Raw genomic sequence first — 23160 nt, forward strand, 5'->3', positions numbered from 1 at the left:
GTTCAAAACAGTTAAATGGGTTATTTTTATGTATTTACCCAGCTCATAAGTGTCAGGTTATTTGTAAAGCACTTAGTATGCACAAAGCACTATGCTAAGCATTTTCAAATTATTGGTTTTTCTTTTTAATCTTTTATCTTTGTGAGATACTTGGGGTTAAATGACTTGCCCAGGATCACAAAGATACTAAGTGTTAAGTGTAAGAGGTCATATTTGAATTCAGGTCTTTGAGACTTCCAATGCGCTATCCACTGCACCACCTAGCTGCCCCTCAAATTATATTCTTATTTAATCTTCACAATAACCTTGGGAGGTACATGCTAGACTATTCCTACTTTACAGATGAGGAAACTGAGAGAGAAGAAGTTAAATTAGTATTTGTCTTAAGCTGAATTTGAATTCAGGTCTCTCTGATTCCAAACCCAGAGCTCCTTCACTATTCTATCTAGGTGCCTCAGAAACAGGGCTTGAATCTATATCGTCTGATCCACAGAACTATGTGGCTTCCACTGTATCTGGGATTATTTGGCTTTTTTCTTTTTGGTAGAACACTACAGAAACTATCCATACAATGGAGAAAATATATACATACTCTCTATTTTAATTGACACGGTCTGAATTCATCTATTTGGAAATTTATTTGAATTACTAAAAGGAAAAAATCCATTTTTTTTTTTTTTGTTTCTCCTAGAATATTCTGGACCATCTTGTGAAGAGAAGGTGGATCCATGCGCCTCGTTGCCCTGCCAGAATAATGGGACGTGCTATGCTGACCGGGCTCACTTTACCTGCAGCTGTAGTGCAGGATTTACTGGGCCCACTTGTGCGCAGCTGATCGACTTCTGTGCCCTGAATCCTTGTGCCCATGGAACCTGCCGCAGCGTTGGGACGAGCTACAAGTGTCTCTGCGATCCCGGTTTGTATTAGCTTCTTACACATATTGGACATTTCAATAATCTCTAAATCATTTCTCTAAATAAAAAGAACACACGTCCCTTCGGTTGGTATTTAATAACTAGTGAATTCCGGCATCCTTTTTTTTTGTCAGAGGTAATATCTGATGTAGTAATAGATGTAATAAGTTCCTATTCTGGGTGTCCTATATACTGAATGAATACTTCCTACATGCACACCATATATATGAAATGTATACATATTTATAAATGTGTACATATATAAATATATACATTGTGTAATATGTATAGATGTATATATACACATATATGTATATATTTTCTTATATATTATAGATAACAAGCTACAGTTAAAAGAGTCAGGAAAACATAACTTTAGGGTCCAGCTCTTAGGTAAGTAATTGAAATTCTCTGAATCTCAGGCTTCACACCTATAAAACAGGAGAGGTAGCTACACTGGCTATCCGGGAGCCACATTCTCTTTATGAAGTCCTTAGACAGAAGGGTCAGATAATGGAATACTTGCCAATCTTCAATCCCTCCATTTCCTTCCTAAGCTTTCTAAAATCTTCATTCAACATTTAGTTAGAGGGCTTTTAGGAGATAGTGAAAAAGGGGGATGGTTTGCAATGAGAGAACCTGGTCTCACTGCCATTTACTCTTTGAGGGACTTTGGCAAGATATAACCTTTCTGGGGGTCTCAGTTTTCACATCTGTAAAATGAGGGGAGAGCAGCTAGGTGCTGCAACCAATAGAGTGCTGGGCATATAAGATAACCATGAGGAAAGTTCTTTGTAAAACTTTAAATGCTAGATAAATGTGATTTATTATTATCATTTTTAGCCCTGAATTGTGATTTTTTTTTTTTTGGTATAGAGAACTACTAATAAGAAAATTCCCTTTAGCAATGTAGATCTTCTCTGCTCTGCAACTTGAACACATTGAGTTTAAGTGACTTGCCCAGGGTCACACAGCTACTTATGTGTCAGAAGTTAGACTTGAACCCAAGCCTTCTGGATTCAAAGACCAGCTGTCTGTCCATTATGCCTTTAGGAATAATTAAATTAGATTGGAGAACTTTGGGAAATACAGGAAAGCATTTGAAGGATGCTTAATGTTTTTTTTTCCCATAGATTCTGATTTTTTTGTTGTTCCTAGGTATACAGAACTTTATAGTACCTTCAGAAAGCACTTCTTTCTCTACCCTCCTTAAAACATTTCAGGAAACTGTTTTTTTCTCTATTCTTTAAAACATAGGAGAGCAAGGTAGGGTGGAAGTTTAACCTGCCCCACATATCAGTCTAGTGCCACATAACCCTTGTAGTCATGGGCTTCTGATAAACTTATGACCTAAGCCCATTGTGCTGTACTTAACCCTGTTTCCTCTTGTCTGGTCCTCAGTGGAAATAAGAAACAACTACTCCATCCCCTTCAGACACTTACATCCCCTCATGTCCATTCTGCCATGTGCTTGTTGGGATGAACCTTCTGAAAAAGGGAGAACTCTAATCAAGTGATATCTTATTCTTCTGGAAACTTTCAACACAGATCATTTTGTGTGTGTGTGTGTGTGTGTGTGTGCGTGTGTGTGTGTGTGTGTGTGTGTGTGTGTGTGTGTGCGTGTGTGTGTGTGTGTGTGTTGAGACTGAAAAAGATGATACAGTTTAGTTGTTGTTAAGAATCAGTTGTGATCATGTATATGGAAGCACTCCATATCTATACAATGCTTTAAAAATGGCTCTAAAATATTATCTCCCAATGCCATTCCTTGAGAATATTCAATTTGAATCCTAAGAACCTAGAATTGGATCCTTGGACTTTAGCTGAACTGTTTACTATGTTTGCAAATTTGGACTTGTTCCCCCATCTGGGACTCATCTCACTCATATTCAATATGAGGAAGCTTTACTACATGATTTCTAAGGTCCCTGCCAGACACATCTTAGGGTCCTATGAATAGAATCAGGAAAATAACAGTAAAGTAACATTCTGCAGCCAGAATGAGAATTTCATTATGAAGATTCATCCACCTACAGAACAGATGAGTTATAAAGAGAAATGATAATATTAGTAAGAATAATAAGCCAGAACCTCTTAACATTTGACCATGGAACAGGATTTCTTATATGACAGGATTTATGTCTTAAATCCCATGCAAAAATAGTGTTTATGGGTCTAGAGAATTTGATTGGAAATTAGGCAGGGCATGAGTTTAAATCCATTTTGGATTTGAGCTCTGTTACTCTTGGGGCATGTCATAATTTCTTTTTTCTAAATTTCTTTTTTTATTACAGTTTTTTATTGACAGAACATATGCATACGTAATTTTCCAACATTGTCCCTTGCACTCACTTTTGTTCCGACTTTTCCCTTCCCTCCCTCCATTCCCTCCCTCCATTCCCTCCCCTAGATGGCAGGCCGTCTTATACATGCTAAACATGTTAAAGTATATCTTAGATACAATATATGTGTGCAGATCCATACGGTTCTCTTGTTGCACAAGAAGAATTGGATTCGGAAGGTAAAAATAACCTGGGAAGAATAACAAAAATGCAAGTAGTCCACATTTACTTCCCAATGTTCCTTTTCTGGGTGTAGCTGATTCTGTCCATCACTGATAAGTTGGAATTGAATTGGATTTTCTCTTTGTTGAAGATATCCACTCCCATAAGAATACATCCTCATACAGTATTGTTGTTGAAGTGTATAATAATCTCCTGGTTCTGCTCATTTCACTCAGCATCAGTTCATGTAAGTCTCTCCAAGCCTCTCTGTATTCATCCTGCTGGTCATTTCTTACAGAACAATAATATTCCATAACATTTCTATACCACAATTACCCAACCATTCTCCAATTGATGGGCATCCACTCAGTTTCCAGTTTTTTATCACTATAAAAAGGGCTGCCACAAACATTTTGGCACATACAGGTCCCTTTCCCTTCTTTAGTATTTCTTTGGGATATAAGCCCAGTAGTAGCACAGATCAAAGGGTATGCACAGTTTGATAACTTTTTGGGCATAATTCCAAATTGCTCTTCAGAATGGTTGGATTTGTTTATAATTCCACCAAAAATGCATCAATGTCCCTGTTTTCCCACATCCTCTCCAACATTAGTCAATATCTTTTCCTGTCATCTTAGCCAATCTGATAGGTATGTAGTGATGTCTCAGAGTTGTCTTAATTTTCATTTCTCTGATCAATAGTGATTTGGAAATCCTTTCATATGAGTAGAATTTCATCATCTGAAAATTGTCTGTTCATATCCTTTGACCATTTATCAATTGGAGAATGGCTTGATTTCTTATGGAGTCAATTCTCTATATATTTTGGAAATGAGGCTTTTATCAGAACCTTTAACTGTAAAAATGTTTTCCCAGTTTATTGCTTCTTTTCTAATCTTGTTGCATTAGTTTTGTTTGTACAAAGCTTTTTAACTTGATATAATCAAAATTTTATATTTTGTGATCAATAATGATCTCTAGTTCTTTTTTGGTCACAAATTCCTTCCTCCTCCACAAGTCTGAGAGATAAACTATCCTATGTTCCTCTAATTTATTTATAATCTCATTCTTTAAGCCTAAATCATGGACCCATTTTGATCTTATCCTGGTGTACTGTGTTAAATGTGGGTCCATGCCTAGTTTCTGCCATACTAGTTTCCAGTTTTCCCAGCAGTTTTTGTCAAATAGTGAATTCTTATCCCAAAAGTTGGGATCTTTGGGTTTGTCAAACATTAGATTGCTATAGTTATCGGGCATGTCACAATTTCAATAAGCCTCAGTTTCCTCACATGAAAAATAGGGATAATAATATCTGTAGTACACCTCACTAGGTCCTTGGGAAAAATCACTTTATTTATTATTATTAATAATTATTATATGAATGATAATAATAGCAATAATAATTAGTATTTACAACGTTTTGAGGTTTGAAAAGTACTTTACAAATATTTTGTTTTATCCTCACAACAGCACTGAATGGTTGGTGCTATTTTTATTCCCATTTTACAGATGAGAAAACTGATGCAGAAAGCACTTAAATGATGTGCTGAGGGTTACTTGCTCGTAAGTGTCTGAATCTGAATTTGATCTCGGCTTTTCCTAACTCTAGGTTTAGGATGGTATCACCCCATTGCTTCTTATAAGGAAGCTGGTCTAGATAATTTCAGAGATCCCTTCCAGTTCTAAAACTGTGAAATATGAAATAACATAAGATTTGCAAAACACCTCAGAAATTTTAAAGACCTGTATTTATGCACGATCAGGCATAGTCCAAGAGTCTCCTGGCATAGACTTCCAAAAACCATGTTACCAAAGGATTCTGGTACATACTTTAAAAAGGCTCTTCAGGTTGGTACTGTCCCAGAAATTGTCCTGGATCAGGCATTGTGTGAGAAAAAGGCACCTTAACTAACATCTGGTCTGAATTTCCAATTTAGGAGATGACTGTGACAAGTCTCGCAATACACAGGTTCTGGTCTTAATCTCTTGAAGCATGTAATTGCTGTACCACTCTTTTGCATAATAGAAGAATCCCATGAGAATAGGTTAAATTGGGTATCAAGCTGGAGAGCGACATACACATCATCTTTATGGATCACTAACACATCCAATTCTATAATGGGGCAACAGCCTGGAATCATATCAGGTTGATAATTATTCTATATCTGACACACAGAAAAAAAATGCCTTTTTGATTACAGAAAGTCAGATCTGCCAGGCGCTCTCTTTTTCAAACCTCATTTGCAGGTTATTGAACGAGAGATTTCGATGGGATTTTAATATTAAGCAATAAAATGTCAGTGCTGTATAATCATCCTAAGGTCCTTTCTCTCAAACAGCCATGTTAACGGATGGGCAATGCATATTCTAAAAAATTTACAGGTTGGTAGCACATGACCTTAAAAAAATTATAGATTGTTGTCTCTTGACACTGAAACTGAGCACTGAATGTGCAAGATTTGTGTGCACAAATTTCAAATCCAAACTGTTGGATTGCCTATATGGCGTGAATTTAAAATGAAATAGCAGACATTTGGAAAATAATTCCCATGGGCAGTGGACATATAAAATTGTGGAAATATGAAAGGCGTGGTTTAATTATAATTGAAGATAAGCATTTAAATGCCTCCTATTTGTAAGGCACTTTAAAATTATTTATCTCATTTGTTTTTCACAACTGCTCTGGGAGGCAGGTTCTGTTATTTATTCCCATTTACAGTTGAGGAAATGGAGGCAAACAGAGGTTAAATGACTTGCCCAGGATCATATAGCCATTAAGTGTCTGAAGCTGGATTTGAACTTAGAGCTTGATGATTTCATGTCTGGCATGGTATCTACGGCACTACTAGATCAATATACAGAGAAATGCCTGAGATAGTGGAAAAAAAGAGCTGAGAATTAATTTTCTTTCCCCCCCCCCTTTTTTTTTTTCATTTCTCCATGTTTCCCAACCATCTTGATTTCCTTCATTCTGTAAGCTGCATTCTTCTTTAAATTAGAATGATGTCTTTCAGAGAAGAAGGAAGCTCTAACTGAAGAATGTTTTTGGAAGATGTGTTTTCTCTGGAATTAGACAGTACCTGTGATTTCATTACTAAAGGGAACTGCCCATGAGGACACTCCTTCTACCACCTAAGGCTGAAGGGTGACATCTTCTCTGCATCTTGGTCCCTTAGAGAATTTCCTGGAATACTAGGAGGTTGTCATTTGCCCAGGGTCACATAACCAATATGCATCAGAGGAGACTCTTGCACCTAGATCTTCCCAGTTCTGAGGTCAGTTCTTTATCCACTATGCAATGCTTCCTGTGGTTGTTCTTGATGTTTCTGCAAAATGACAATTTGGATAGGTGGTGTAGAAGCAAAGGGATTATCCAGATGTCACCTATAACATTGAACCCCACTAGCAAATGGAAGCATTTTTTTATGTTTTCCTTCCCAGCAGAAAGCAAGCTCTTTGAGGATGGGGGTGATTATATTTTTGTCTTTGAATCCCCCAATACATTGTTTAGGACACAGGGAGCATTTAATAAATCCTTGTCGAATTAGCTTCTCTACCTTGTTTGAAGAAGGGGAGCTTTTGAAGATTTTCATTGCTTTGTGTAGGTCAGTCATTTCAGTGGAGTCCAACACTTTGTAACTCTTTTTCAGTTTTTCTTGACAAAGATCCTGGAATAGTTTGCCATTTCCTTCTCTACTCATTTTTTCAGATGAGGAAACTGAGGCAAACAAGGTTAAGTGACTTGCCCAAAGTCACACAACTTAGAAGTGTCAGAGTGGATTTGAAATCACATAGTCTATTTCTAATAATGTGATAAGGCTATCTGTATCTAGTCATCGTTAGGCTAGGCTTCTTCACTGGGAATGATGGATTTTTCTCTTCTGAAAAGGTTTCACGTGTGCACAGCTTCAGGAATTTGTACCAGGTTATTTTCTCCTTTTATATGTAGGACACATGGCTGCATAAAAGGACCAGCCAGGTCATGTCTTGGTTTCCATTGCCATTACCCTCTTCATGGGAGTCCAGAATTAATGGTTCAGCTCTCCTGCTTTTTGATGAGATCCTGCTGGCTAAAATCCAATGACTATTTAGCACAGCTGTATGGAAATGGAACTCTTGCAATATCAAGAAACCATGGCTGGGGAATGCTTTTATGATTCCTTTTTTCCTCCTAGCTAAGTCTAGGGAGCATTTCTTTTAGCATATCAAACAGTAAACTTGATCCATTCTCTCAAGCAGGATGTTGATACCTGTATTTCTGGTGCTCTAGGTGAAGCTTGGTGACATCTTTTGCCTCTCCCTTCAGTTTCTTCTTAAAGGTGTAACAGCAAGTTTTAAGCTCATGCTCCTCAGATTCTATTAAGGTCATTCATGCCCAGTTAATAGTAGCTTAAGTTTCAGATTCTTGCCTTTACTTTCAAGGTCTTGAACAGGTCATTAGTGACCTGGCTGAAAGACTACCTCAGTCCTTAGTGTTTGTACATCCCCTGGAAAAATATACACAAGTCATTGTATTTGCTTCAAGTTTGCTTTTCTTGTTTGTTTTTTTTCTTTTTCTCACATTATTTCTTTCAGACATTTTATATGCCAGCCAAACTCAGTTACCGGCAGCTCTTAAACCCTTTATCATATCCCCTGCCTCTGTTTCCTTGACTGTTGCTTCTTCCCCTCACTCCTTTCCCTATCTCACCATGCTTCTCCAAGGAAGGGAATATACCTGCTCCTTAGTCCTATCTCAGCATCCCTGACTTCCTTCCAGCTCAGCTTCAGTGACACCTCTGGAAGGCAGATTTGCCTCATGCACTTAGTTGCTACCTGTCCAATCTCTCTCTCCTCACATACTCATGAATATCCTTATGTCCCCATAGTGGCAATGAATGCTCCTTGAGGACAAGGACATTATCTTATGATCTCTGATCCTTAGTTAATGCTTTGTACAGAATAAGCATTAGTAAATATGTGTTGGATGAAGTAGAATTGGAATACTTCAGGAATCCCTTATGTCAGTGCAGGTTACAGGAACTCCCTAACTCAGTAGAAGGCAGAGTTTCAGTAGCTAAGAATACTTAGTAAATGATGACTAGACTTCTCTAGGAACTCAGCTCCTTAAGCCTTATTGGTATACTTATAGAACAGTAACAGACTACCTGAACCTCTTCCAGATTGATAGGACCTGCCAGAGCTTGTGGTTCAGTGGCATAATCTTTGAAGAAAATCACTAATCTGGGAGTAGATGAAACTGCAGAGGGAGGGAGAGGGTGAGAAAGGGAGAAAGGGGGAGAGAAAGAGGGGAGAAGGAGAAAGAGAGAAAGGGAGAGAGGAGGAAGAGAGGGAGGGAGAAAGGAGAAGGAGAAAGAAAAAGAAGAGAGAGAAAAGTAGAAGAGAGAAAAAAGAGAAAAAGAGGGGGAGAGAAAAGAGAGAGAAACAGAGAGAGACAAAGAGAATGCAGAAGAAGAGAGAGAGAAGAAGAGGAAGAGAGAGGAGAGAAGAGAGAAGGGGGGAAACAGGGAGAAAGGGAAGGAGGTAGAGGAAGGGAGGAAGGAAGAGAAAAGAGAAGGAGAAAGAAAAATAAGAGAGATAAGAAAAGAAGGAGAGAGAAAAAAGGAGGAGAGAGAGGGAAGGGGGAGAGAGAAGAAACAGGGAGAGACAATGCAGAACGGGGGAGAGAGAGAGAGAGAGAGAGAGAGAGAGAGAGAGAGAGAGAGAGAGAGAGAGAGAGAGAGAGAGAGAGAGAGAGAGAGAGAGAGAGAAAATGTCTTTTTTCTTATTGTGTAAAAGATATTCAAGATATTTGTTTGCTTACTCCTCTCCCCCACTTCTGGACATTTTCATTGATTGTCCCTCATGCCTTTAATTCTCTCCTTCATTTGCCTCCTAGCTTCTTTGTCTTTTAAGTTCCAATTAAAACTTGATCTTCTACAGGTCCCTTGACCTCCCTTTTGACTCAGTCATCTCCCCTCTGTGGATTACTTCCAACTTTTGTGTTTGTCTTGTTTTAAAGTTGCCTTTCTTTGTGTCCCCAGTACTTGGTACAGTCTACTAGTTGGCATTTAACCAATGTTCATTGATGAGTGACTGACTTAACTGCTGCCATCCCTTCATACCTTTTTTTGTTCCTGTTACCATTTCCTGAAACAGCTTCACATCATCCTTGAAACTGAGAGGTAAAATTGAGACTAGTAAAAAGAACATTGATTTTGGATTCAGAGAAGCCATTTTCATGTAGTACCTCTAATATTTAATACTTAACTGAATGACAATATGTGATTTGTATAAGTCACTAAGCTCTCCCCTCCCCTCCGTTTCTCCATCGGTAAAGTGAGGGTGTTGTTCTATGACATTTGAGGTTCCTTTCAGGTCTGTATCCAAGGTCCCTAGTTCCCTTTGACTTTCTCCTCTGATTTCTTTGTTTAATTATACCTTTGGTATTTAGCTACACACAGTTATCTGCAATCATTATTCTTACTCAAGGATCCCTTGATCTCTCAAACCTCCCGTTAGAGACCTTGTCTCACCATTCATTGTTGATAATATGACATCTGCCAAAACCCATTTTCTATCAATGTGAATAGCAGATTAGACAAGCCCCAGAGAGACTGACCTATGTGCCTTATCTTTTTAGATCTTTTAAACTCAGACTGTTGCTTAATTCCTTATTGATTTGAGATGTGTGCAAAAGTTCAGGAAAAAACAGACTCGATTTCTTGATTTGCTTTTCTCTGTCCTTGTTTCTGAACTCCCTGTTTTGAAGTGTACAGATGAAGTCTTTCCATTCACTGACTGCTTTTGCATCTTCCCTGTTGGGGATGCTTCCAGGCTCTGCGTGAAGTTTGCCCTGAAGGGCATTGATAGATGACCTCTATCTCTTTCCAGCTTACTGTCAACTTATAGCAATGACACCGATTTGGCAAATCTGTGTCTTTGTGCCATCATTCTGAACATTTTTTAATGCAGTTTTGCTGTGCTCTACTTTGTCATCTGCTCAGCTTTGCATGAGAGGTCATCTCGAGACACTAGTAAAGGTTATGGCCCCAAGTCTCACTCATTCTTGGTTTTGATTTTACCCAGAAAAATCTTGGCTGATATGTGAGTAAGAATGGCTATTATTAAAAAAGCTTAATTTGTTTAGAAAAGAATAATGCTTGTGGGGTTTGAAAATCATTTGTAATTGTGTTTAGCCATTTAAAGTTCTCTCAGATTCTTTGTGACCCCCTAGTGGTTTGCCATTTCCTTCTCCAGCTCATATTATAGATAAGGAAACTGAGGCAAACAGGGTGAAGTGACTTGCCCACATAGCTAGTTTGAACTCTGGAAGATGAATCTTCCTTATTCCCGTCCCAGCACTCATTCTATTGTGCTACTTTAGCTGCCCAATTGAAAAGCATTTAGAGAAAGCTGATTTCTACATTGACCTTACAAATAAGTAGAATTTCCTTTTTATTTCAGATTATTTCAGCCGTCTGACTCCTTATGACTCCCATTTTGAGTTTTCTTGGCAGAGACACTTGAGTGGTCTGCCATTTCCTCCTCCAGCTCATTTTGTAGATAAGAAAATAAGACTACCAGGGTAAATGCTTAGGACCACACAGCTACTAAGTATCTGAGGCCATATTTGGACTCATGAAGATAAGTCTTCCGGACTCCAAGTCCAGCTATCTGATGCCTCAGATGCTAGAATTTCAAACATTGTCCTCTGTTAAAATTTAAACCTCCCTGGGAGAAACAGCAGAATAAACTTTGATGACCATTTATGCATTTGTACATGTGAGTTTTGAAATTATTTCATGAGAATAGATCTTAATAGAAAAAAAGCCTGAAAAGAGAATGAGGATGCTGCTTTCTGAAGGAGAGGATAATGGCCCTCTTGGTAGAATCATGCTTCTTAAATATGGCTAAGCCTTCCTCAATTAATTCAGCTCACTTAGATTCAATTCAATAATCATTTATTCAGGACCTACTATTTGTAAGATATAATGGTACATGCTAGGGACACAGAGCCCCCAATCCTCCCAAAAAAGCTCGTCCCCTCCTTATATGACTTTTGAGATATATTTTAATGAGATCTAGAGAGTGCAAGAAGTGAGATGAGGAGGGGGTGAATTTTAGGCCCCCAATTGAGGGCCACCCAAACAAGGAATGGTGACAGGAGATGCTTTCTCCTGTAGAAAGAACAGCTAACTCCAGCACTAGGGAAGCTTTGCTTCCTACCTTACAGGATAAGCTTCTCCAGTTCCCTGAGAATCCGAAGTAGTAGTGGTGGGGAAAATAAAAACTACGCTTTTGATATTTCACGGCTGTCTGACCTCCCGGGTGAGCAAATGTATTTTTCTTGAGGCTACTTTTAACAACCTCTCGGTGGATGCAGTCAGTGCAGAATATAGGCTTGGCTCCACTTCCAGGGCATGGATCACATTTTATGTGTCCTCTGAAGTTTTTTCTGGAAGCCAGTTTTCTTCTAGGTGAGGTTCAGGTTGTTAATTTTCTCTATAAAGTTCTTTGTGGTTTAAGCCCTGAATATCAAAGAATCATATACTGTCTAGCTTTCCCACTGTGGGCTTGGGAACTTGCAGGGCTGACATCTTTTTAAGTGAAAGGCTTGTAGCTCTGAAGCTCATTCCTCATGGATATTCACGAGAAGCTTGTTCTACTTGAGTATATTAACTTGAATCAAGTTTTAACTAAGGAATACTAATAAGCTAATGGAGGATGGGGAAAAAGATTTCAAAAGGCAACTGAATTATGGCTGAGTGTCCCTAATTTGTATAATGCTAAATAAACTCCCCCCCCCCCAATCTATCATTCGCATTATAGACATAGCATATCTGAGGGCTATTTCTGTGGCTTCTTCTCACTGAGATGACCCCTCATGGACTGGGGAAAAGCTTGGACAGCTGGATCAAATAGGAGAAAGGAATGAATTATTCAGCCGGTAAACCTCGATTCAGATTCTGGTTTCTTTGTGTATCTGGGATGTTTGAAGTCATTCTGATCGGGCAAAAGTCTATGATGGAGGTGAGGAATATGATACTACTGACACCAGTCTGCAACCCTACCATGACCTCAGATAAACACCTTCCTCCATTAAAGAAGGTGGCAGCTGTCACTCATTTTTTTTTTTTTTGTTTATTTTTATTCTGTCTCTGGAATGAAACCTGGAAGGAATTTTAATAGCTCCCATTAGTCCTAATATCTCTGACTGGTGGACTCCTTAGTTTATGTATTTTATGGCAAATTTATTTTTCTGCTTGAGGGAGATGACCAACACGACTACATTTCCCATATTCCATTAGCACTTGGTTCTTACCATGACTGACTTCACAGTATAGGACCTCAGAGATCATAAAATCCAACCCCCTCATAGGACTGCAGGGATAATGTGACTTGTCCAGTGTCACACAAACATTAAGTAACAACGTCAAAAATTAAAACTTGATTTGAATGGTTGGCTGCTATGGCTAGGGAAGAAAAAGATCATGCTATAAGTGACATGTTCTTTTCTGAGATTTGGTATTTTTTTTTTTAAATACACAAAACAAATCACATAAAATACTCAGAAAGCACTTGCATTAATTCATGATAAACTCCAGTACTCTGATGAATCTGTGTGATGAATCATTAATGTTTTTTTCAACACAGTAGACCATGGTCCATTCATGTCTGCCCATTTTATTAACCCATATCCATGTCGACCAAACAATCAACCTTACAAGTATTCATTAAACACCTACTATGTTCCAAGTAATGTTAGGCACTAGGGTGCAAAGAACAAGAATTAAACAATCCCTCTTCTTAGGGAATTTGTATTATATAAGGGGAAACAATAGGTACAAATATAAATATATACAGAATAAATATGAATATATCCTTCCATGAGCTCATCACAGAAGTAAACCCAATGTCCTGGGAGCTGTCCTTAAATTCTCTTGATATTATAAATATACCAATGGAGCATCAATGATTCCTCCTCTTATGAGATTAAACCATCTTCCTTTTCAATTATGCATTTCTTTGATAAAATCTTTTCTACCACTTATGTGTAATTTCATGTTTGCCCTCAGTCATAGCTTGCTCGTTACATCAATGGTACTCCACCTTTAAGTTAAAATAGGCTTTAAGCCAATCGGGTGAACCCACAAGGGATTTTGAAATGAATCTCCTGACTATAGATATTTTTTGCTTTCCCTAATTTTTTTTTAATGAGAGTCACTTGCTTGAGAACTAGAATCTCTTTCCCTTTATATTTTCAGGATTTTGTAGCATGGCCTTAGTCTTTAATTTTTTTTCCTAATCTTCCCTCAATTCCGTTTGTCTCAGAAGCTTCTCACTCCATCTATTCTGTTAAGACAAGTAAGTTTATGGTGGGAGTCTTTGGTTTCCTCAGTGGAAAGTCACACACACATAAATACACACACACACACACACACACACACACACACACACACACACACACACACATATATACATATACATACATATCTTTTTTCCTAGTATTGATGACTCGAAATAAAAGTACAAATGATTTTTACCACAGTATCTAATACTGATTTTGTTACCACAGAATTACAGTTTTTAAAGTAGAATCTATATCTATATCTATATCTATATCTATATCTATATCTATATCTATATCTATATCTATATCTATATCTATATCTATATCTATCTATCTATATTTAATGTACTAGCATGTCAGGTTTTAGTTATCGAAAGTTTTTAAAAATAGAACACATTAGCAGGCTGGTAAAAGGTGAGGCTATTCCTCATAATGAATTATTAAAATAGCAGATTGACTGTGATTTCTATTTTCCTAAACTCCCTCCTTCTCCCTTCCCTCCCTAACTTGACCAAATGGACAGTTTCAAAATGAAACAGGGAAAATACTATGAATTTTCAGTTTGGTTTTAAGGCCAATGATCACACACATGTAGCTTAGCTATAAAAACACAACCACTGAATTGGCTTAATCTTTGAGGGTTTTTTTTCTTTTTTTTTAAATAGAATAGGGCCTACTGAAAGCTAGAGTTTGTCTTAAAATAAGTCATGGTCTGTTGAACCTTAACTTCTATCCATAAGCATAACATTGCAAATATTTTTGCAAGTGTTTTTACTTATTTTCACACCATACTCATTGTAGCTGAAATCAACTGAGAAAATCAGCCCAGTGAAGAATATCAGAGAAGCTTATTAATATTTGGAGGGAAACACTGGGAACTTTAAGAAAATTACATTTTTCTGGGCAATCTTTTTTTCACAGTTCTTCATTAAACATCAGAGGAATTAAGATTGTAGTATTACTCGATCTGCAGTGGCCTATTTACCTGAGGGTAATACATTTTAATGAGTTCAAATTCCCCACCAGGGGAAATAATTTTAATGAATTCTGTTACCTGCATAGCCATTAAATTATTCAAAATAACTGCATAAAGAAAATGGTATTTCTTCTTGTACAACATTTAAAATCTTTTTGCTGTTCATAGTCAATGACAAAACGGAAAAGTCTATAAAGATGAATACCCATAGATTGGGATTTCTTTCTCTTCATCATATAAAAGCAACACATTTTTATATTTTAAATTTAACATGAATTAAATGTCCCTTCACACTAAGTAAATTTCTGTTAGTTGTAACATAACAAAAATAAAAAATATTTATGTTACTTATAAATATATAAGAAAAATTGCCTGTCCCTGGTTATTTTATCAGTATTTTGAAGAATAACTTTTCATGAGAAAAATGAAGGTCTAACAAAGCCAAAATGATAAATATTAGTTTAGTTCTTTCCATTCTTTAGTTTCCTTCCTTCCTTTTTCTTTTTTTCTCTCTCTCCCTTTCTTTCTTTCTTTCTTTCTTTCTTTCTTTCTTTCTTTCTTTCTTTCTTTCTTTCTTTCTTTCTTTCTTTCTTTCTTTCTTTCTTTCTTTCTTTCTTTCTTTCTTTCTTTCTTTCTTTCTCTCTCTTTCTTTCTCTCTTTCTCTTTCTTCTCTTTCTCTTTCTTTCTTTCTCTCTTTCTTTCTCTCTCTCTTTCTTTCTCTCTTTCTTCCTTTCTCTCTTCCTTCCTTCCTCCCTTCCTCTCTTCCTTCCTTCCTTCCTTCCTTCCTTCCTTCCTTCCTTCCTTCCTTCCTTCCTTCCTTCCTTCCTTCCTTCCTTCCTTCCTTCTTTTCTTCCTTCCTTCCTTCCTTCCTTCCTTCCTTCCTTCCTTCCTTCCTTCCTTCCTTCCTTCCTTCCTTCCTTCCTTCCTCCCTCCCTCCCTCCCTCCCTCCCTCCCTCCCTCCCTTCCTTCCTCCCTCCCTCCCTCCCTCCCTTCCTTCCTTCCTCCCTCCCTTCCTTCCTTCCTTTCTTTCTTTCTTCCTTCTTTCCTTCCTTCCCTTCCTCCCTCCCTCTTCTTTTCTTTTTTCCTTTCCTCCCTTTCTTCCTTATCCAAGAGAAAATTATATTATTATATATTATATTTACTTATATATTATGTATATGTTATTATGTTGTATATATGTTAATATAATAACATATTATAATGTGATATATACATAAAATATGACATATAATATATAATTAATATAATCACTGATAAGAAGAAGTAGCAGGAGTTCTGGGAGAGGACTTAAGACAAAGCACAACGAAAATCACTTGAGGGATCTAAGGATGTTTATCCTGGAGAAATAAAAAAAATGAGGAGAGAGCTGTCTTCAAATATTTAAATGTTCTATCATATGGAAAGAAATAGTAATTTTTTTTGCTTGGCCCGAGAGGATGCAACCTAGAAGCAATGGGTAGAAATTGCCAAGAGAAAGAGATCCGTTCACTGTAGGAAAAAATAGGACACAGCCTGTGGAGAATGATAGTGTCCTTCTCAGTAGTCTGTCTGAGATGCTGTAGAAGGGGTCTATTGAGGAGGTGACCTTTGAGATGCCTTCCAACTTTGAGTATCAGATTCTATGATTTGTAGGTGGAATCCACCCTCTAGTGGCCAAAAGAAACATTTTTTTAAAGTCACCTTAATCATGTTTGATTTTAATAAAATGATAACACTGATTCTCTTGGGTTCCTGGTTAACTGCCCTGAATTCATTTGCCAAAGAGGAGCTGTAGCAACGTTTTGAGAAGTGACAGTATTGTAGGAATAAGCATATATCTCTTGGGGTGACTACTTTAAAGGAAAACAAAACAGAAATCCAATTAAGAGGAAGTAAAATAGGTTTCTGCTCATTTTGCTATGGTTGTCCATAATTTAGTTTCTTATAATTATAAATGTGAGCACAAATTACTTCCACGATTTTAAACAAACATAAGCTGGCTTTATGACTGCTATAGATTTCAGCTTCTCTAAGGATATTCTCTTCCACATATTAAAATGCACAATTTTCTTGTTATTAAAAATTGGAATTAGTTTATGTTTAATGATTTGTTGTTCTGCATCTTTAAAAAAATTAAAGATCATCTTCTAAATAAAATCAGCACCTTCAACCTCGTCCCTTATACATACTTAGAATGTGCTAATTTATTCTATCCCAGAAAAACAACAAAACAGCCCTGAATGAGGTCAGACAGTTACCAAATGATTACCATATTCCTTAGTAATTAGTTACAAAATGTAGAGTTGCTACAGTGAAAAGAAAGACATCAAGCCCCTTATATAATCTCCATTTTTGTTGAAGAAAAGGATGTCTTGTTTGTTTTTATTTCAGCTCTTTGAAGGCTGGGACTGTGTCCTCAGTCTTCTTTGAATTATCAGCCTCTATCATGGTGTTTACATCCAATTAAGTATTTAATAACTTTGTAAAGTGAGTAAGCAAGATGATGCAAAGGTTAAGATCCTGAGAACCTAGAAAGAACAGCAAGAGAAGTTCAGAAGGAAAGATAATGCAAAGAGCTCTGAGATACATATTGTTAACCCACTCATGACTACTTTCACCCAAACTGCAAGGGGGGGAGATGGGCCTCTTACTCATTTACAATATACATTTCATTGAGCAAAAGAATATCGGTTTCTTCCCCAAGAAGACAAATTCTGTTCTGTCTATGGGCACAGGCTTTTCCTGAACCTTTAACCTAGCTCAGTCTTTGCAAAGGCAGGTTCTTACTCACTGAAGAAATGGGGCAAAAGTGAAACTGCATGAAAAAAGCCTTATTCCAAATATTCTCTAGAAGTTCTCATCATATCCTGCTGGTGATGGGTCAATAGAGTCACCATTCATCTACCATAAATACCCAGTGGTGAGGTGTGATTTCCACAATGTGACTATTCTTCATAAAATTATTTTTTGTTCTTTTTTAAAAAAGCTGGGACAATTTACTTTTCATCCTGCAGTAGTTTTCATATGTGAAGACTTTCTTGAAATATAGCTTTGAAAAAAGGCTTTTAAAAGTCCATTGTGTTTCAAATAGTAAAAAATATAATTTCAAAGCAAAATCACTCTGACTCTCATTAAATGGCCAATAATAGCTCCCCATCCAAGCCTTTGTGGTTCATTGTTTAGGATTTGATGGGTTTAGAATGAGTGTAAATTACAATTCTTTCCATTCTGGCCAGAAATTGATAATTTTGTAATGGTAAACTGGGCCATCTTTTATGTCAATTCTTACCTAGCCCTCATTCACCGAATGGGTATTGTCTCAGACAACTATCTGAGACCTGGGAAGGAGCTTAATTTAGAAAAACCAAGATTATTTACTGCATCTTGGACCATCACTAGTTATCTTGACTTTTGTCTTGCCACTAGACTTTATTGACTCTGGAGGAGAGAGTGAGGTTGATGACTTTGCACAACTCTATCTCAACTAAATCCAATTTGTATCCAAGTCAAGACATGGCCCTCATGTTATCATTCACTCTCTTCAAGATCTAAGGACAAATGACAACTTAAGATAAATATGCTTAGAGCCTTCTCCTTTTTTTTTTTTTTTTTAATCATTAAGTCCTTCAGAATTTTCTTGGATTATTGTATTGCTGAGTCACTCACGATTGATGGTACAATACCCTGGTGTCTGGGCTTACCAAGCCCTTCTCAGAACTATTCATCCACCTCTGCTGTCTACTTTTATCCAACTCTTACCTGGCCTCGAAGAAACTGTAGTTTACCTGGCAAACAATTTTTACAGTCAGTGTTTCTGATAAAAGACTCGTTTCTCAAATATATAGAGAACTGAGTCAAATTTATGAGAACCAGTTGACAAATGGTTAAAAGATATGAACAGACAATTTTCAGATGAAATTAAAGTCATTTATAGTCATATGAAAAATGCCCTAAAAGCTCTACAGATTAGAGAAATGCAAATTAAAACAATTCTAGGGTGCCATTTCAGATTAGTTTCTTTATGTTGTACCTTAGATTGACTAAGATGACAGGAAAAAATGGGTAAATATTGGAGAGGATGTAGGAAAACTGGGACACTAATATCTTGTTGGTGAAGTTGTAAAGTGATTCAGCCATTCTGGAGAGCAATTTGGAACTATGCAGGGCTATCAATCTGTGCATGCTCTTTGATCCATTAGTGACACTACTGGGTCTGTATTCCAAAGAGATCATAAAAGAGGGAAAGGACCCACATATGCAAAAATGTAGCAGCTCTTTTTGTGGTGGCAAGGAATTAGAAATGGAGTGTAAGCCTATCAATTGGGAAATGGCTGAATAAGTTGTGGGAAAAATGCTTTGGAGAGGTGAAAACAACAAACGCTCCCAAAGGGAAGCATGCCAAAAACTGTAAATGTCCCCAAGATTCCCAGTTAAAGAAAGTATGCCTGAGCGTAGAGCTCACTGAGCATTGAAGCTCAACAATAATCCAGCAAGCCTTCCAGGAGGCTTCCAGCTGTCCCAGCTATAGAAAAAGTTAAAAAAAAAATAAAAACAAAGGAAAAGAAAAAGGAGCTAATCTTGCAATGGAGGAAGTAAAGCCAGATGTTCCCCATACAGGCTTCCAAAATATGGAGGTTGCTGGGTGAAATTAGACTTTTCCAATATCAAGCCACCAGGATGATGGAGTAAGCCATGAAATGATGAGGTACAAAGTGATACCCCAAAAGTATAATGGGGTTATAGCCAATCTCTAGCTGTCCCAAAGGAATTTGTAGGCATAGACTTCTAGATCAAGAGGCAAAAAATAGTCTAAATTCCAAGAGGAGGTAGTAGGGAAGGAAAAAGGTTTTTAGTAATTAATAAGGGAAAAGACAAATTCCTTAAGTGGAGCTCACAATTAAACCAGGAGGAGGATACCATTAAAGGGAAGATATCAGGAGGTGAGAGTAAGCCATTGACTGGGGGACTAAATTCATAGTGAAGTTAGCTATAATAAGGAGTATACCATTAACTGGAGGACTAATCCTAAAAAAAATTAGCTTTAGAGTTAGCTCCCAACTGTTGAACTAGATGGAAGGCATGCCATGATTAAATGATGCATTGCAGCTATTGGCCCTTTCTCTCATTGAAATTTTATAAGAATTGCTAACGAGCAGAAAAATGTTCCAATTTGAGTGTTTCTCTCCCATATCTTCTTCCTCTGCCACTGACAATTGAGCAATGAAAATGGACAAAAGGAGGCAACAGAAGTGAGAAACAACCCTGGCCATTTACAAACAGGATGACTTGGAAACCACAGTTCCTTGCAGAACTTCCTTCTTATTTCATGGTTATTTTATTGCATTCTGTGTGGGTGTATGTGCATGCCCAAGCATGTACATTCTGAAAAGCCCATGAAGAAGCAGCAAAACCTGATGGACAGGATCCTGGATTTCAAGTCAGGAAAACCTGGATTCAGATTCTACCTTAGATACTTATTATCTTTGTGTTGCTGAGCCAGTCGCTAAAGTCTCTCTGATTCTCAATGTCCTCATCAGTAAAATGGGAATAATTATAGCAGTTGCCTCACAGGGTAACTATGGGGATTAAATTATATATAATACATAGGTAAAAAGTTCTTTAAAATCTCAAAATAATTAATATTATTATTAATATTAATGCATCAGGCAAGCTCTAATGAAGGGCTGGTCAGGTCAGTTGAAGAAGTGTAGACAGGGATTATACTTAAACATTTTTCCTTTTTCTTTAAAAGATCAGCTAGGTTAGCTGCTGCTGATGATGTTAGCTAGGTGACACAGTGAATAGAGTATTGGAAATGGAGAAAGGAAGAATCGAGTTCAGATCTGCTCTCTCTCAAATTACTCCACCCTATTTGTCTCAGTTTCCTCTTTTGTAAAATGAACTGGAGAAGGAAATGGGCAAACCACTCCAGTATTTTTGCCAAAAAAAAACTCCAAATGGGGTCACAAAGGTATCAGACATGACTAGATAGCAACAGCAAAGGACTCTATTAAGATTTTTTTTTTTTTTTAGAAGATTTTAAATGGTAAAAATACAGATGAAATACATGCCATTTGCTAAAGGGATTTATGGTGATTCATGAATATAATCAAAATCTTAAAGGACACTGACAAACATATAGCCACAAGAAGCTTATGTTTTATTCTTTTGTTTAAAGCAGAGACACCAGCATCTATATCTGCTATGGGTGACCTATTATGATGTTTTAATTTCCATATCAGAGACAAAAATGATTTTGTAATTTTATTTCATCCCTCCAAAAAGAAGGAAAAGTAATTATTTCAAGGTGGCAACAAATATGCTGAGGAATACATTGCCCTGCTCTTCAATATAGTGACAGAATAACAAAGAAAAATTATTTCAAATGTCCTATTTCCATGAAGTTCACCTATTATGGAGGGAAGCAGCACCATTGGCCAACAGTGGCCAAACACAGAATCATGATTTGTGCAAGCCTACTAAGGCAACTTGATTTGGTCTGTCCTTCTGAGGTACTTGCCTTTTGTCATGTTAGTTTTGTTCCATTCTTCAAACCAATTAAGATCTAATGAGATTTTGATTATCCCACATATTTTGTGTTGTCCAAACATGCTCCTCTCATCCCACTTTTGTATCATACACAAATTTGATAAATATACCTTTTATCCCTCCATCAAGTCACTTAAGTCACTCTGGTGAACAGCACCAGGGACAGAGTTTTGTGGCAGATGGGAGGCAATTTGTTGAAACAGATCATCCTGGATTTGAGTCTGGAAGATGTAAGTTCAAACTCAGACACTATTAGCTGTATGACCCTAGGTCTTAACCTCCGACTTATCTTAATTTCCTTCTTTAACAACTGGGGATAATAATATCCTTTTTCTTCCCAAGGTTATTGTGAGATCAAATAAAATCCTATTTGTAAAACATTTTGCAAATCTTAAATTGTTATTATTAATTTCATAATAAATTATCATCATCACGATCATTTTACTGTGTCAGAACTAGGATTATAAATCAAGTCCTTTGCCTTCCAATCCAGCACCTTCTCAGTCTATGAGGTTGCCTATTAATGGAAGTTAAAAGAAAAAGGGAATTTTTGTAGTTTAACAGTTTACAGTAATTTAACTATAACAATAAGTTAACAGTTTAACAGTAATAAACATATTTAAAGTAAATTTGAAGAAAACACATGATACACCTTTTTTCAAATCATCTTAACCAACATGTACCATGTCTTTTCCATCCAAGGCACAGATAGATATAGCACATTTCATTAGGGTATATGCCCAGGTAATTTTCTTTCCTATAATAAACATTTATTGAATGCAGATAAGGACTGAACCTAAGATTTCATTGCTTATAGGGACCAAACTAATAATACAGACTAACTTGTCAAATGATAATTAAATCTAGAGCTATGAGATTTAGAGCTAGCAATGGTTTTAGGAATTATCTAATTTGATCTCCTTTTTACAGATGAGAAAATTGGAAGTGACTTGCCCACTTCTACATAAGTTATGAATAGATAAGTTAGAATTCCATTCCATGATGCCTGATTCCAAATTCAGTTCCTTCTGCTGCATCAAACTCAATAAGAGTGATATTTTTTAAAATTAAAATCAGATTCCCTTTTTAAACTTTCAGTTATTGCCATGAACTTTTTAGACACAGTAATTATCCATAGGCATGAAATGATTTTTAAAAAATATATATTTTATTGTTGTTTTTTATTTTTCTATCTCTTTAATTTCCAAATATAAACTCCCTTCAATTAAACCATTCCTTTTGACAAAGATTTTTGAAAAGGGGAGTGGGAAGAAAAGCAGTTCAGCAACTAACTTATCAAGATTATCTGACAGTGGATGCAATAGGCAATACGTTAACTTTCCAGCTTTTGCAAAGACAGCTGCCCATCTTTGTTTTCAAAGAAAATTTCTGTTTATTAAGAAGTCACTTTTTTATATTTATTTAGAAATATTCAGGGTATTTTGCTATCTTCTATAAAATGATCAGAAAATATATTCTAGTCTATAATGATATGAATACTGCAAAAAACCCATGATTTTATCAATGAAATCGCTCCCTCCACTGGTGCAAATTCCTTTTTGAGCCTTGGGAACTGAATTGCTATTACCTAAGAAATTCCCTATTTGTTGATCAATTTGAGGGGAGGAACTTCTGTAGCTTTGCTGAGTTCTCCTCCATTGACAGAAATATGACATATCACTGGGTCTGCTCTTAATACTTTTGAAGTTTGGTGCTATCCTTGACTGACTTAGATTTTGAAAACTCAGAGTAACATCCATATCATGACAAAGCAGTAGGGTAGAATATTAATGGCACTGCATACTTTGCAGAACAAGAACCAGAAAATACAACCTTCATTTTTTAATGAAGAAATAAAAATTTCATTTTGAAATTTGATCATGTCTGAAAAAATAGATTGTAACA

At 36.7% G+C, this 23160-nt stretch overlaps 1 protein-coding gene across 1 annotated transcript in view; it reads left to right on the forward strand.

Annotated features, from left to right (window-relative positions):
* Positions 1 to 23160, forward strand: part of DNER (delta/notch like EGF repeat containing) — a 321739-nt gene that overhangs the window by 246802 nt on the left and 51777 nt on the right. Inside the window, exon 8 of the mRNA XM_074298485.1 lies at positions 692 to 916. Within this exon, the coding sequence (XP_074154586.1) occupies positions 692 to 916 (225 nt within the window). The remainder of the gene's footprint in view (positions 1 to 691; positions 917 to 23160) is intronic.

The sequence above is a fragment of the Sminthopsis crassicaudata genome, chromosome 3 (genome assembly GCF_048593235.1).
Source record: "Sminthopsis crassicaudata isolate SCR6 chromosome 3, ASM4859323v1, whole genome shotgun sequence".
NCBI classification, from domain to species: domain Eukaryota; kingdom Metazoa; phylum Chordata; class Mammalia; order Dasyuromorphia; family Dasyuridae; genus Sminthopsis; species Sminthopsis crassicaudata.